General features: G+C 70.0%; 1 protein-coding gene across 5 annotated transcripts in view; it reads right to left on the reverse strand.

Moving 5' to 3' along the window:
* The window catches only part of BAHCC1 (BAH domain and coiled-coil containing 1), a 318,708-nt gene that overhangs the window by 22,151 nt on the left and 280,272 nt on the right, over positions 1–16,285 (reverse strand). The window contains exons 2-3 of one of the 5 annotated variants that reach the window (XM_049114518.1): positions 11,685–11,864; positions 1,995–2,117 (exon numbers count right to left, since the gene is read on the reverse strand). The exons of the other annotated variants lie outside the window; for them this stretch is intronic. Of the exons in view, the coding sequence (XP_048970475.1) occupies positions 1,995–2,117; positions 11,685–11,864 (303 nt within the window). The remainder of the gene's footprint in view (positions 1–1,994; positions 2,118–11,684; positions 11,865–16,285) is intronic. 5 annotated transcript variants of the gene reach the window in all.

Genomic DNA, 16,285 nt, shown 5'->3' on the forward strand with positions numbered 1-16,285 from the left:
AGGAAGCGGCCCCAGTGGGCAGCCCCTATGCCGAGCCCATCGGCTCCCCACGTCCCTGAAGCTCTGGGCCCCTCCCAGCGGGTGGGTGGTGGGTGTACCCCCAGCTTCCCCAGATGGGCCCAGCCTGGGGCAAGCCCTTCTCCGGACGGCCCCGGGACGCCCACTGCTCCCAAAGCTAGGGCGGGGTTCCCGTGTCTGGGGCCCTGGGGGCCACCCCCCGACGCCCAGCTGGGGTGGCAGACGGGCTGCGTGAGGGCCTGGAGCCCAGAGGGGCACGCGGCGGGGAACAAAGGAACATTTGGAACTTGTAAAACCGTCCTCAGCCGCGTAAGTTCCTCATCAATTTCCTGCTAATTAAAACAAGGGGGAAGAGGGGATCCTGGGTGAACCCTAATTAGCTGGGTTTCCGAAACCCAAATGTTCTTGGATGGGACCCCACCGCAACACGGAACTACAAGGCCGCCAGTGACCCCCAGCCCCCCGGCTGCAGGCGGGCTCCGTTGCTGCTTCACCCGGTTGGGTTCTCACCCCTGACAAACGCTGTCAGAGCGGCTGCATGCGCGGGCGTTTGGGGGGGCTCAGCCTGTGGCCTGGGGGCGGCTGTCCGCTGGGCAGCAGGGGGGCGGGGGGCTTCTCAGCCGCAGGCGCAGTCCTGTCGGCAGCGGCCCGGGCGCCGGTCCTGGGCTGGGTCAAGGCCAGGGCTCTCGGCTGCCCGACCAGGCCCAGGGGTGCAAGACACAGCAGGGGGGCAGGCTGGTTGGGAGAGAGGGCTGGAGGACGTGCTGGTCGTCGGCTCACCCCCAAAACCGCCTCGCTGGGGTCCCCCTCCTTCCTGGAGACCCCTCTGATCTGACCACTACCTCCCGAAGCCCTGCCTAGTGTCCTGTCCACGGCCCAAGCCCCGCGGGTGCTTTGTGGGCTCCCCCTCTGCCCCCACAGAGAGTCTCTGCCTCAGGGCTCCTTGGGGCTCCCCTGAGCTGCGTCTGCCCTCACGACCCTCCTCACCCAGGGCAGCTCCGTGCCCCCTGGCCCTGACCCCCACCAGGTGTGTCTGGATGGTGTGTCCCCTCCCACAGCCTGGCCTCGGGTGCAGGTCATCTGGGACCTCTCGACCCTCGTGTCCCCTCCACACTCTCCATGGGGCCCCGTGTCCCAATTCAGTCCCCCTCCCAACAGCCTCCCTGCCCGTCTCCCAGGAGCCACCCCAGAGAGACCTTTCTAAAACCCAAATGAGATGTCGCTCCACCCAGGAAAGGTCGGTGAGAAGGGGGGGCGGGTACTAAGGCCTCCAGGAACTCCCCGCGCCTGTCCCATCTCCAGGCGGCTGCACCCCCTGGGCTCCTGGATGGGCTCCACGCCCCGGAGGCTGGGCCTCTGCACGAGAGAGTGTGCACGAGAGAGCACGCACGTGCATACATCTTCATCCCTGCTTCTCTCGAGCAAATGACCTCAGCACCCTTCTCCGAGGACACCTCCTGGAGGCCCTGTCCGCCGGGACACATCGCTGCCCCCACGCCGCCTGCAGCCCTGTCTGACCTGAAGCCCCGAGGTGCAGTGGGGGCCTCCCCGACCCCTGCCCGGCGGCATCTTCCCTCGGAGCTGCCCAGGCAGTCGGGGACAGCAGTCAGGTGTGCGGGGCAAGGCTAGGCACTGGGGGAGCTGGGCGCCACCTCTCGGGGCCGCGGTTACTGGAGGTGCTTCCGCTGCCGCCGGAGAGGTCCAAGCAGCGTGGCTGTGTCTTCGGCGTGCTCACCTGGCCCCAGCACATAACCTGCCTCTTGGCCACGTGCTGGGAGTTTCCGTCCTCCTAGAGCCTGAGAAGCAGGCTCAGTCTCCCCCAGTCCCTACCCTGCTGTGACCTGAGACCCGCGGGGAGGCCTGCCCAGGCTGGCTGCCATGACGCAGCGCCCCCGAAGCACCCCGCCCTGCCCAGCCCCACCCTCCAGGATGCCCCTGCGCCCCAGACCCCAGCGCAGCCCCAAGCCAGCACTTGCCTTTTTGGGTTCCATAGAAACGATGTTGCCCATAGAGAACATTGCTGTTTCCATGGTGATCCAAGTGGCTCATGGGTAGAAAGGTGGATGCCAGACTCCCCGAAAATCTGGGGTACCCTGGAGCTGGGGAAGCAAGGGGACTGGCTGCAGAGGCACCTCTGAGGCCCAGGCCCACAGCCGCCCAGACCCCGGGGAGGTGGGACGCAGCGGGCGGCCCCGGAGCGATGCCCCGCAGAGCCTGGTGTGCAGCCCGCCGGTGGGAACCCATCAATACATCATATTAACTCTGACTCGACTAACACCATCCCTCTGGTGCGGCACAAATTGAATTGCTGATGGGCTGGGAGAGGGGAGGACGGAGGATGGAGGAGGGGGCCTGTGGTCCCCCCAGCAGCACTCGGCGCGGGAGCTCCAAGGCAGGGCAACAAAGCGGCTCTGGGAGGATGGGGACGTCGCAGACGCACACGCTGGACAGAGGCCCTGGCGGCATGGGCTCCACCCCAGCCAGGACAGCCGGGGCCAGATGCCACCCTGGACTGCATCACCCAGCAGGCACCCGGGTGACTGGGCAGCCCCGTCCTGCTGGAGGCTGCAGGCGGCGTGGCTCCGCACTGGCCGGGCCTCCTCGGTGCCTGAGATCTGCAGGGCGAGCTGGCCCCCGGCCCGAGACCCTCCCTGGAGCCTCTGAGTCATGCCAGGCCAGCCCTTCTCTGTCCCTCTGGGGGCCTGGCCCTGCCCAACACAGGGACGCCAGCCACCTGGGACACACACGCTGCCCCAGAAGGGATGGACACACGGCGTCCGGGCCGGCCGCAGGGCCCCCAGCCACCTGAAGGAGGCCCTTCGTGCTGGTCCTTCCGACCCGGCCCCGCAGGGAGGGCAGGAGGTGGCACCCAGAGCCGGGGCAGCCGGGGAGCCAGCGGGGCTGTGGCGGGCAGGACGCAGTCTCACTGCAAGACGCGTGCGTTGAGCTAATGCCCTCAACTTTCTCTCCACGGAGAACGGGCTCTGTAGGAGTTTCTCTTGGGGGCCCCACGACTGTCCCAAGAGCGACCGGCCCCTGGGCGCAGCCTCCCATCCTTCTGGGCGGCCTTGGCTGTGAAGAGGGAGCAGCAATCCAGGGGTTTCCCCAGGGAGCGGCGGCCACAGGGACGGGGACAGGGAGGCGCTCGTGCAGGGCCCCGCACAGCAGTCCTGGGAGGGGAGCGAGGCCAGGCCCAGTCCCAAGGCCAGCGTGGGAGGGCCTGTCACAGCCGAGCCGGGAGCCACAGGCCGGGGGGCAGGGGCACAAGCACCCCCTCGCAGGGGGTCACAGCGGGGTCCTGACAAGCCCTGAAGCAGAGAGCTCCGTTCCATCCTGCTCAGTAACCGTTCTGCACACTCCGTTTACGACAGAAGCAAACATTCCTGTGAGCTGGTGAGCATCCCAAGGGGAACGGTGCTGCAGAAGGGGCAGGGTCAGCACCACAGGTCGGGCCTGCCCCCCGCCCCCCCCCGTCCCCCCCTCCCGTCCTCCGAGGGCCTGGGGTGTTGGCTCATGGCCTGAGACTGGCCTGCCTGGACGCCGAGGCGGCCCGTGGGTGGGGTGGAGCGGTGGGGCCTGGGCTCGCTCTCAGCGCTGGGGGGCGGCTGCAGGTGCGTGGGGGAGCCTGGAGCCCACTGGAAGCATCAGGGGCCGGGGAGGCTAAGGGGGGAACCACCATGGGGAACTCAGCTCAGAGGTCAAGAACGGAGCTACGGGGGCAAAGCTTGGCACGCGGCCTCAGCGGCGAGCGGGGGGCACCCCGGGGTCCCTCAGGAGCAGGCTGCCATTCAGACCCTAGGATGCCGTCTGATGTTCCCTGGCCCAGCGGGTGGGCGGTGAAGCAGCGAGTCCCTCCCCGAGAGGTGAGCAACGCAGGACGTGTCCCGGGTCCCACGGGCTCCTAGGAACCCCATGTGGGGGCCCCAGAGGGCCCGAGATGCCTCCCCGTGCAGGGCTCACATCCCCGGGCACCTCGGAGGGCTCGGAGGGCTCGGGAAAGGTGCCAGGCACCACCCGGCCCGTCCCCCTGCAGCCCCTCCTGCTGAGGGCAGGGCTGGGTCCGCAGAGCCTGGCCAACTGGCCTGGTTTGTGTGCGGAGACGCATCTGGAACAGCTGCTGCCTAGATTAAACTCAGCTCCTGGAAGACTTGACAAAAGCTGAGAGCCGGACGGGGCCGGGAGCCGCCGGGTGGGGGGGCCGAGGCCTGTGTGTGCTGGGGGGGCTAAACCGCCACAGCTGTCCCCTTTTAATTGGCTGCTGTTAAATGTTTTACGGGGCCTCGTTTTGGTAAACAGAAGTCTGTAAATTCCTCCTTCCCAGAACCCGTTTCCCGGGCGTGGACGCCCCCCTCCTGCCGTGACCCCTCGGGAGGTCCGGGCCCGCCGCCCACCCGCCCCCTTGGGGGTTAGGCCTTCAGCACCCGGCCGGGTCGGGGGGGCAGTGTCAGGGTGCCGGCTCGGCGTGTCCCTGTCCTGTTCCTGAACCTGTGATGGTGGCCTGGGTCTGCTGGGGGCGCAGGGGGCCCCTGCCCAACCCGAGGCCCCACCCTCGGAGACCTCAGACAGGAATACGGGCTGAGGGGAGGAAGCTGGGGACAGATGAGAAGGAAGCAGCAGAAAGGGCATGGGCCGGGGTGGGGGAGGAAGGGGATGGGGGGCCTCCCCACCCAGACACAAAAAGATCCCTTCCTCTCTGAACTGAATAAAAAATGATTTTACGAACCGCAGCAGCTGTTCTGAGCCAGGGCTGCCAGGGCCAGGACCCGAGGCCGGGTGCTCGAGGGGCGATGGCGTGGTGGCTGTGGGGCTGGAGCCGTGGCGGGGGGCAGCTGGACACCCAGGGACCCGGGCCCAGAGCCCCTCCCCAGACCCTGGAGGTTACTGTGCCCGCCCGAAGTGACAGGTGGCAAGTGTGCGTAAAGCAACGGCCAACGGTGGGGAGGCTAGGCTGTCCCTGGGCTCCCGCTGCCCTGACGGCCCCAGAGGGCCTGGCCCAGCTGCGAAGAGGGGCCCCGGGCCTCAGTGGACATTTCACCGTGGACACCCTGTGAGTTGCCAGGAGACTCAGGCTAATCCCATGACATAAGTGACAAGAGGGGACAAAGGGTCTACGCCATCACCCGATGGCTGGGATGAACAGTCAGGGGCTGGGCAGGAGCAGCACCACCGGGTCCCTGGGCCGCTGGGCAGCAAGCTGACCACACAGAGCAACCCCTCCTGGCATCCTCTGGGCCTGTGCTGGCTGCCCGGGAAGGTCAGGGGTGCAGGTGGGAATGTGGGCAGCAGGAGACGAGGCAGTGGGCAGCCCTGCCCAGCCAGGGGACAGGGGGGACAGGAAGAAAGGCAGGGGCACCCTACAGGGGACATAGCCTCGAAGACGGGCGCATTGGAGGGAGGGGCTTCTCCCGACACTGCAGTGAGGACGTGGGTGCCTGCAAGGGTCCTGCTGCAAGCCTCCCAGCCACAGAGGAAGGAGGGGCGGGCCCGCAGCCACTCGGGGCCCCCTGCACCCCATGTGTGCCCTCCACCCAGCCCGCGGCACCTCCCCGCTCCGGGTCTCCCTGCCGTACTCCCCCACCGCCCCGGGCCAGACCCTCCCAGGGACCACCCTCCTGGGGGGCGCTGGGCACTGTCCTGGGGCTCTCAGGAGCCCAGGGCTGGGGGTGGGGAGTGCCCAGCCAGAGGACCCCAGCCCAGGCCCACAGCCCACGGCGCTCGGTGAGCGCTTCTGGAGGCTCCATCCCAGCACCGCTCCCCGAAGCAGCTCTCCACTGCGTGGCCACAGGGCCGGCGGGGCACAGGGGGCAGGCTCTGAGGACCTCGACGGCCCGACGGCCCGTCTGACCAATCAAGGCCCCGTGTCCTCGGGGCCAGGCCCAGTCTTGGGGCTTCAGCAAGGGTCAGACCCTCCAGACGGAGCCCCCGCAGGCCCCCCCACGCCTGCTGGCCCTGACGGGTCCCACGATGACCCACGGAGGCCCCTAGGAGGAGCGGCCCTGGACCAATGGCCCCCGCCCCTGGCTCTCCTGCGTGAAGCCCCTGCCAGGAGGTCAGGGGGGTCACTGTGACACACGAGTCTACTCAGTGGTAGTGACCACCGGGTGCTGGGTTAGGAGAGGTCCTGGGGCTGCGTCCCCGTGCAGCCCTGCGTGACTGACTAATCACGTCTGCCCCGGGAAGGGGAGGGCCGGGCGGCCGGCGGGCAGGACCTGCGCATCCCTGGGCTAGCCTCCGCCGGGAGCCTCCTTGGCCCCAGCCCCCTCCCCGTGTCCTCCCTGGCCCTGTCCGTAGGCCCCTCACACCTGGTGGTTAGACCCCGGGTGTCCAGGCTGGGCTTTCAGGCAGCTCCCAGGACCGCCCCCGAGCGCTGGGGGGAGCCGAGTGAGCCCTCCTGTGGGAGGGGGTGCCCTCGCTTCAGCCTCCTGCAGCTGGGCACATGGTGGCCCTTTCAGTGCACCTGCCAAGCCGTGGGTCACGATGCCCCATGCACACATGCCGCCCCCACCGCCCAGGGCGCAGGCGCAGAGCAGGGCTGAGGCCCGGGGGATGGGGCCAGGCTCCGGCCAGGGGGTCCAGGCACCTCGTGGACAGTCCCGGACTCCTGGCACGCGCTCGCGGGGAGGAGTGAGGCCCGGGCTGCCCAGAACGCAGAAGCCGCAGGCCTCTTGCCGGGAAAGGCAATAGAACCTCAGAGCTGAGAGCTGGGGGGCAAACCAGCGTGACCCCCAAGACCTTCACTGACATCCCACAGCGCACCTGTGGCTACTAGGAAGCTCTGTGCCAGGGGCCGCCACCTGCTGGTCATTGGGCCTGGGCAATCCTGGGGCTCTGGGGTCACAAGCCGGGCTGCAGACGGGCCTGGGAGGTGACACAGGGACCTCTCCCTGGCCCAGACTCGCTCCCGCTGCAGACGTCAGCCCAGGACGGCACCAAGGGCCCTGGAGCAGTGGGCAGCTGCTCCGGGGGACAGGCCAGCGGGGAGTGGCCGTGCTCAAGGAGGCCCCCGCCCGGCACCTGCTGGCCAGGAGGCAGCGCTCCAACCGTGTCACACAGGGTCGGGGGCTCTTCTGTAAGGGCGGCGGGCACACAGAGTAAGCAAGGCTGCGAGGGGTGCTGGTGAGGCCAAGCTGCCACGGCTCCCGAGCCCTGCAGATGACCTCACAAGGTGTAGGGCTTTGGGCCTGGGCCAGCACGGCCCTGACTCCCCACGGCCACCTGGGTGCGGGCAGAGGCCTTGCTGCGGGCACCCCGGCCTGGGTGCCAAGGGGGCCCCAACACCGACCAAGAGCCTGGCTGATGGTCTGGCACGGGGACCAGCAAGAGCTGGAAAGGGGGTACCTCCCCCCGACACGAGGGAGGTGGAGGGAGACAGGGTTTCAGGGACGCGTCCTGGGGCAGCTGGAAGGGGAGGAGTGGACAGCCTCCCGGTCAGGAGCTCTGGAATGGAAGCCACCCTTCCTCTGCCCTATGAAACGGGGTGAAGAGCCGCCCAGTACCCTGGTGCCACTCAGACAGGTAGACAAGGCAGGTGCCATCCCTGGGCCAGGACGAAATGCCCCAGGTCTGGGCACCACAGGTCTGTCCCCGGCCTGACCTCAAGCCAGTGACTGGCCCGGGCGTCCTGGCCTCAGGGCAGCCGTGGCCTCAGGAATGAGCCAGGGCCGGGTAGAGCCCCCCACTCCGCCCGGGGACCTGCCTCACAGCCATCTGGCTGGGACCTGCGCCCCAGCGACCAGGCGAAGGCGCAGGAGGGTCAGGCCCAACAGCAGGGCAGGGGACACTGCAGACTGGGACCCTGGTGGGAGGGTGGGCCAAGGCAGCCAGTGGCTGCGGGCGCCAGGAGGGGAGGGGTCAGGGAAGGCCCAAGGAGGGTCTGGAGGGAGCCGGGATCCCCAGGAGACGGCCTTCTGCTGGCCACATGCGGCCTACCCGGCAAGGCAGCCCTGATGTCTGTGTCGGGATCCTCCCCACACGGGACCCTCGGCAGATCTCAGAGCGGCCAGCTGTCCCCACGAGCCACCCCCTTCCTTCCGGCACGGGCAGGGGTCAGGGAGGCAGGGCAGGCATCTATGCCCGGCTCAGGGCGGGGGCACCAGGACGGCCATCACCAGCAGTGGTAGGGGCAGAGTCCCAGAAGGTCTGAGCTGCGGGGGACACTGAGGCAGGAGAGAGGGGGTGGAGCTGACTGGGCCTGGGGGGGTCCGGGGGTCCAGGGCAGAGACCCACCTCCGACAGCTCCTCTAGACAGTTCTGGACCACGACGCTGCAGGAGGCAGGATGGCCTTGGAGGGCTGGGAGGCGGCGGGTGCTGTCCCTCCCACAGCCTCTGGCTCCCTCCCAGAAGTCCCCGAGGGGGGACCGAGGGGGCAGAGAGGCAGCATGTGGGGAAGCTGAGGGTGCTGGGCGCAGCAGGGAGCACCGGGGCTGGCCTGGCCCGGATGGAGAAGCAGCCGATGCCCGCGGGGGCCCCAGGCCGGGGATGCCGCGGGCGCTGCTGCCCCGGAGGCGCCCCCTTCAGGTGGCACGACAGAGCGCAAGGAGCCCGCGGTGCACAGCGGCCGGGCCCACCCCTCCCCAGCTGAGCCCCCAGGAACAGAATCCCCTTTCACTGGCCCTGTGGGTGGTCCCAGCCCCAGCCGGCAGCTGGGGGTGGGGCGGGCAGAGAGGGGCCAGGCTCGATGACAATGGGACCAGCTGTGCTGTGCCCCCCCAGCCCCTGCCCCTGCTCCGACCCACCCAGGGCAGGCAGGCTGGACACCGGCTCACCCCTGCCTGGGCCAGTTCCGCTGCCCACTCCCACCCTCAGCCTCAGCGGGGAACGTCCAGCTGCGGGCAGGACCCTTCACTTGGGCGGGCGAGGAGGCCGGGAGTCTGGGGCTGCACTCTCGGTCCCTGCCCCAGGCCAGATGTTCCGGGGCGGCTCCTCCGGCTCCGCGGATGCTCCCCTGTACCCCAGCAGCTCCGCCAGGGAGGCAGCGAGCCTGGACCCTTGCTCCGGCAGCTGCCCCCCAGATGCCGAGCTGGGCGCACCACGGGCCGGGGCGAGTCCCGCCTGGCACCGGGGGGTCGCCGCCTGGGCCCCCCCCCCACGCTGCCCGCCCGGCCTCCCTGCCCTCCCCACGGGGCTCCAGCCACCTGGCCCGCCGCAGGTCAGGGGGGGCACCTGGCACCCGGCGGCCCGGGGCGGTGGGAGGAGGGGCGGAGGGTGGGAGCCAGCCCGTAGGCGGCCCGCCCAGGCAGCCCACCGTGCCTGCGGCCCCCGCTCTCCGGCCGTGTCGCGTGCCCCCCGCCCGCCTCACCCCCCTTCTCTCCGAACACACACGGCAGAGAAACAGGCCCCGGCACGCGGGGAGCCAGCTGGCACCCAGTCAAACTAGCAGCCAGGCACGCTGCCAGGGCAGCCAGCCAGCGAGCGCTGCCACTCGCTCCGGCCCCGCCCGCCCGCCGGCCTTTCCGCTCCAGCTCCGGCGCGCAGCCGGCACCACGTGGCCTGTCGGGGGGCGAGGCTGCAGCCGGCGGGCGGCGGGCAGGGGAACCCCCGCAGGAAGGAGATCCCGAGGCGGGGCGGCCGAGTGGAAGGCACACGGGGGATGCGGTGACGGGTAAACCGAGGCACCAGCCCGGACGGCCCCCTGGTCCCCCGCCCCAGCTACCCTCGGGTGGGCCCTGCTCCCCCCAGGCCCTGTGCCCTGGAGGCTGGCCGGTGGGGGGGGTAAGAGGCCACATCCTGTTTCCCTCTGTCCCTTGTCCCCCTGCGTCCCCCCGGGTCCCCCTGAGCTGGCCCACGGAGCCTCCCCACGCCGGGCCGCAGGTGAGTCCAGCCCGAGGCAGTGCAAGCGGTGTTTTGGGGCCGGGTGGGTGGACCGATGACCGCTCGGCCTCAGGGCTGGCCCAAGAAGGAGGGACGTCCTTGGCGAGGCCTGGCACTAACCCTCGTCCCACTCAGGCTGCCCCGTAGGATGCAGGGCAGAGGCCCGCCCAAGCCCCGGAGCCCCCCACCCCTGCCCTGCGGGGGGCTCCCCTGGGGCTGCCGCTTGCTCGGCTGCTGGTGCCCCAAAGGCGACAAGCCTCTTGGCCGAAGCAGCCGTTGGCTCAGGGGAAGTGAGTGGCGGGAGGCCGTTGAGGGCGCAGTCTGCCGGCTGCCTCCCACCCGCCCTCCCCGCAGCCCCCAGAGGGGCAGGACAGGGCCACCCTCTCCCTGGGCCCCGGGGCAGGTGGTGCTGCCCACAAACCGCCCTCCGCGCTGGCGGGGTCCCCCAGGGTGGGCCAGAAGGAGCCGTGCGCGTCCTGACACAGAGCTGCTCCCGCTCCCGCCCAGCCACCACTGCACGGAGGGGAAACTAAGTCAGCCAACCTGGGTGCGCCCGTGCACCTGTGGCCAGGCCGGGGTGGGGCAGGGGCCGTTATTCCGTTACTTGGTTATTTTGAGGTGGTCCTGGGCGGCTGCTGCAGGCCTCCCCCCTGCTCCCCCACGCTCGGCCACCCTCCTCCCTCCCACAGACATCCTTCCCAGATGCTCCTGCCAGGGCTGGGAGCTTGCCTTGCAGACATGGAGGGCGGGCGGGCTGGAGGGGCTGGGGGGAGAGGTGCACGGTGCACGGGGCGCACCGCAGGCGCCAGCGAAGGCACAGCCAGGGCCCAGCCGCATGTGCACCAGCCCTCCCCTGGGGGGCCCTCAGAGTGCAGAGGGCAGGGGGCCGGCCGCGAGGGCGAGTCTGGGACGGGGACCCCGCTCTGCCCGCCTGGCTGCCCCGCCACCAGGAAAGAGAGCTGCTCCTTATCGCCTGCCCAACATGTGCACTCTGCACAGCGCTTAAAGCCCAGATTATTTTAACAACTGTCCCTCACTTGTCACCTGTCCTGTTTGGAAAACAGCCCCTTTCTTGTTGCACAAAGAGGTTTCTCTGGCTCTCCGGTAGCGCCGGGCGCTAATCTCCCTGCCTGGAACGCGGGCGGCGGGCGCAGTGTGTGGGTGCTCGCTCTGCAAACGCGGTGCTTGCCGCCCAGCAGTCACTGAGTTACGGCGGCGCTGGTGCCAGGAGCGGAGAGCCCTCTGTGCCCGCTGCCAAGTGCAATTACCTCTCCGCGTGCCAGCCAGCGCCGCCGGGCTTAACCCTTCCCAAGCCGCATGGATCCCAGTGACCTCGGGCGTGAGCTGCCACCCACGTCACAGCACCGCGGGGCTGGACAGACAACAGGGCGCTGGGAGCTGCGGGGAGCCCCAGAGTCCCCAAGGGGCCCCCAGGGGCCTCCCTGCTGGCCGCGCGCCCTGTGCGCACAGGACTCCATTCCACAGGGAGGCCAGGCCCCCGAGGTGGCAGCGGGAGCCTGTTGACAGCTCTGCCCTCCCCGCCCCTCCCTCCCAGCGGGCACATCTGGAACCCACACCTCTCCGAGTCTGGGGAGGTGGGTGCAGCCCCAGGCAGAGGGTGCAGCCCGGCCCCCGCCCGCCCAGCTGGGCTCCACATTTCCCTGGCCCCCCCAGAGCCCTCTGGGCCCCTCCTCCTCCTCTCCCTCTCTGCCCATCTGTGTGCACATCTGGCTGGGACCACTGCCTGGCGGGGCCCGCCCTCCGTTTCCAACCAATTACCACCTCCCCCGTGGGGGCTTCCTGGGCAGGCCACAGCAGGGGAGCCCCCTCTGCTCACCCCCGGCCCTGGACTTACCTTCATGGGAGTGAGAGAACCAGATCTGGGAGGTGGCAGGGTGGGAGCTGCGGTAGGCCTGCTCCGAGGGGGCCGGGGCGGGGCCGCTGGGGTGCGCGGGGGCCGCCGAGCCCAGGCTGCCGGTGAGAAAGCTGCCCATGAAAGAGGAGGCCGCAGAGTTTCCCATCAGGCGGCTGCCGGCTGTGGACACGGGGCAGGGGGGCGAGAGTGAGTCTGAGCAGGGCAACCTCACCAGGAGCCTCGTTCTGAATGCTCCTTCTGGAGCCCTGGGCTCCAGGGCTGTGGCCTTCCAATACCCCCCGGGCCCCCAGATGCCCTCAGGGTCCCGTGCCCCCGTTACTGTTTGCACTGCTGCCACCACCACGTCCCTGTCCCCACTCCACCCCTGCAGCCAGATGCCAAGCCCTGTGCCCGTGGGGGGCACGCTGCGGTGTGGGTGGGCCTCCTCAGGGGCAGAGCCCCCGACCCTCCCCGGCTGAGGTTCCCCCGCCACCAGCACACCTGCCAGACGCCTCTGCCCACACCTCCCAGGGAGCTCCAGCGTCGGCGGAGGCCCTGCCCCAGCCCCGGGGGCTCCCCAGCTCCCGGGCAGCACCGGGGTGACTGGCCTCACCCCACAGTGGGGTCCTTGACTTTCTCCCCACTTCCCCCCAGTTGACTTATGAGCCCTGCCCCAGGTGAGCGACATGGAAACAAACGGCGGCGAAGAGGAAGAAGAGCCTGCGGAGGGCTGGGGACACGCTTCTCACAGCCCCCGGGGTCTCTCAGGGTCAGGGTCCGGCCGGCGGGCGGCACACCCACGGTCACCCGCCTGCCAGGACCCTCTGCACCTCCGGGGCCGCCAGCCTTCGAGGCCTGCACGGCTATGGCCACCTGCACCCTGCGCTGCCGTGCCCCCTCCGTGCCCCTCCCTCCCCAAATCTAGCGGCCAAGGCCAGGCTGAGCGAGCCTCCCTGGATTTCCACACCGACCGGGCGTCTGTGCACACAGATGCTCTTCCAGGAGCGGCCCCTGCTGCCCGCTGGGTGCCTGAGGGCCATCCTGCGTGGCCCCCACCCTGGCAGCGCCTTGTCACCTCCGTTCCCCGGCAGCGAGCCTGGCCTGGGACCATCCCGGGGGATGGAGAGCCGGGCCTGGGGGCTCACCACCCCACTGGGCTGCATGTAGGGGCCCCGTGGGGTTCGAAGGGGCGCTGGGGGCCCGGAGGCTGTAGGCCCTGCCCAAGGTGAGTCAGGGCAGCTGTTTCCCAGCCCGGGAGGCAGGGGGAATTTGTGAATTTGTGATTCCTCATCCAGCCTGGCGTGGCCCTGGGAGCTTCCCAGACTCGGGGTGACTCAGCACAGAGGAGGCAGGGCCCAGCGCAGGGGCAAGGGAGGGGCGGCCCCGGGGGGGGGGGGCACCCTGGCGGCCTCCCGCCCCTCCCATGAGCAACGATGGGACCTACTCAGGAAAGGGGCCTTTCCTGGGCGCCGGCCACAGAGGCAGGTCTGAGAGCGCTGGCGGGGGACCAGGCTGCGTGCTGACCTCCGTGGCGGGTGTCAGGCTGCAAGGGGACCCTGAGAGGACCGGGAGGCAGGGGACGAAGGTGCCCAGGAGCCAGGGACTTCCCGGACCGCAGGGCTGGGACTGCCATGGGCCGTGGCCAGACCACAGGCGTCCAGCCAGGGGAGGGGACTCTGGGCTGGGAAGGGAAGTGTAGGCCTCCAGGGGCTGGGGTGGAGGGGCAGGAGGGGGCAGGCAGCCCCTGCCGGGCTCCGGGGACCCTGGGGGGGCCATGCCTGGGGGATGAGCAGGCCTCTTCCTGCCTCGCCCAGGCAGCCCCTAGTCTCCCAGGGCCTCCCACCCCCGCACCCTCCCAGGGAAGTCCCGCCCACCCTGCTCCTCCCGGGACAGTGGGAAGCAACCGGGTCCAAAAGTCGGGTCTGGATAAAGGATTTCTCCAGGAGCCCAGCCTGAGAAGCCTGCACCTTGAGCTCTCCCACACGGCGGGGGCAGGCGGCTGGCCAGGCCCGGGCTGGGCAGGAAGTGCAGCTGGGAGTCCCTGGGGCCGGGGAGCAAGGCTTGGAGGATGCTCGGAGGTGGGTCCCGCCCACACAGGGTGTCCCCAGCCTGGGTGCTGCCGTGGCCGGCAGGTGGCCTCTGAAGACCCACCGCCCCGGCCCCTACGCCGAAATCAGGTCGGGGAGGTCCCGGGACATCATGGGTGCCCTGTTCTGACACTATCCCAGGAGGAGGTCCCACTGCACAGGTGGGGGGAACCTGGGCTCAGCGGCCCCTCGTCATGGCTCCAGAGAGCAGGGGACACCCCCTCTGCCCCCGAGCCTGGGTCTATCTTGCCCCTGTCTACACAGCCTCTCTCAGATTGAGGGAACCCTCAGGGGGCCCCTCAGCTGGTTTCTCGGGGCCGAGGAAGGGACCCGAACCCCAGCCCTGCCCCTCCCCACCCTGGGACCTTCGGGGCCACCCCTCCCACACCCACCTGACCTAACCCAGCCCCCCATGGCTCTGCAGCCCAGGGCCTGGTCCACCGGGTCCTCCTCCACCCTCCCCTTCAGGTTGAAAACACAAGAGCCTTGTCATGCACACGTGAGGTCTGCAGCTTCGCTGTAAACTGCACACACGGAAGGAAGCAGAGGTCACCAGAGACCCCGCTGCCCCGGGAGCACCCACGTGTTCTAGGCATTTGTGCACTGGCCCCGACAAAGGTCGCTGGGGACACCTGCCACTCCCTGCTGCACAGACATCGCACACCCCGAGCCACCGTCGGAGACTCTCACGAAGACCCAGGGGGCCCCTCCCACCCAAACCCGTCTGCAGTGCTAGGTCCCACCAGGGGCTCCCACACCCCTGGCCCGCAGGCCAGTCCTCCCGGCCTGGAACCTGTGCGGTGGGGCTCTGCAATCCTTGCTCTGAAGGGCTCCATGTCTTCCTTCCCACCCGGGGCCTAGAAGCTTGGAAGCAGCTGGAGGTCCCAGGGCAGGGTGGCGGGTGGCGGGAGAGGGAAGAGGACCCCGGAGCCTCCCCTCCCCTAGCTGGCTCTCACTGTCACCTCCACCTCCAAGGAGTCTGGACATGGCAACGTGCCTGGCCAGCAGGGGCCTGGGCAGACCTGGCTGCCGCCTCCCCAGCCCCTCCCGCCAACCAGTAGCCAGCCCCAGACAGAGCGTGAGCAGAGGCGGCCTGGGCCCCGGCCAGGGCTGGAGCCTCGCGGCCAAGTCTGGCCGGGAACTGGGCTGAAGGCCTCTTTCCTCTTGGCAAGGTCCTTGCCCACGGACTGCTGCGGTCACCGGCCCGGGGAGGGACAGTGGGAGCCCCGAGCAGCAGGGAAGGCCAGAGAGGTCCTCGGGTGGACACCCCCGCCCTCGGCTGGGCGCCCTCACCCCGGAGCCTTGGGCTCCAGCCTCTCAGACCAGGGGCTCTGCGGACCTCACGCATTGCCTTCATGAAGTCCCGGCCGGGGGCCCACCGTGGGGCATCCCCGTGCGGACGCTGTGGTCCCAAGGGTGCCAGCTGGGGCTGAAGGAGGCCCATCCACTCCGAGGCCGCCCTGTTCCCCCCAGCATGCGTGCCCAGGTGGCCGCTGCCCCGGGATTCTCCGTCACTGTCGTCACAGACGTGGCCCGTGTTCAGGAAAGGGGCCTGGCCGCCGAGTGGGTGTGCGCAGGGCCGCCGGCCGCCCAGGCTTTGCCGCCCCAGACACAGGGCTCCGGTCCCGGCTCCGGCACCGCCCAGGCTGTGCCTTGTACCCCACGGAGGCCTGGCCCGGGCGCCGGGCTGGCTGAGAAACCTGCTACCGAAGCCAGCATGCCCGGGGCGGGGGGGGGGGGGGGGGGGGGGGGGGGGCACACGACACCCCCTGGCGGCCCAGCTCCTCAGCACAGCCCCGACCCCGAGCCCCATCTGACCCTGCACCCCGAGGCCCAGACCACCCGGACCGGGAAACTGGCCCTCCCTGGCTGGCCGCTGCCCTCACAGCTGCCCCAGCTGGACGGGGCTGGGCTGCAAGGCCCTGAGCACCCCGACATTGTCAGGTGACTGCTGAGCCCCGCCTTCGCCCCCGGGGCCTCGGTGCTGGGAGGCTAAACCCAGGCAGACAGCAGCCGCTCTGTGGGCCTGGCTGGGGTGGCCCCACGTGGCCGGGCACGCCCGAGGACAGCTGCGTCTTCCTCCAGCTACCCTCTGGCCAGGCCACCTGCCACCGCCAGGAGTTGCGGCTGCTCCCACCCGAGCACAGGTGTCACCCGGGGGAGCCTCCAGCCCAGGGCACTGACTGGCGGCTTCGCACCCAGAGCTCGGAGGGCCTGGTGGCCTGGGCAGCCGGGTGCCTGCAGTGCTTCTGTGTCCAGCCCCACCCCTGTGCCAGACCTGCGGGGGGCCCCAGGAGCCCGGCTGCTCACTGTGACCCCAGGCCGAGGGCCGAGGGAGCAGAAGTCGGGCAGGCGAGGGCCTCAGAGCTGGGCACAACCAGCGCTTGTTTCGTCTTGAGTGAGCCACGGGGACGGCACCCTCCCTTCTGGAAGCCGAGCTGTGTTGTGCAGAAATGGCCAGGATGGCTGCGGCTGCTCCTGAGAAGCAAGCCTCCCGGGGCTCCCCTGACTCCC

This window comes from Canis lupus, chromosome 9 (assembly GCF_003254725.2).
Source record: "Canis lupus dingo isolate Sandy chromosome 9, ASM325472v2, whole genome shotgun sequence".
Taxonomy (NCBI): Eukaryota; Metazoa; Chordata; class Mammalia; order Carnivora; family Canidae; genus Canis; species Canis lupus.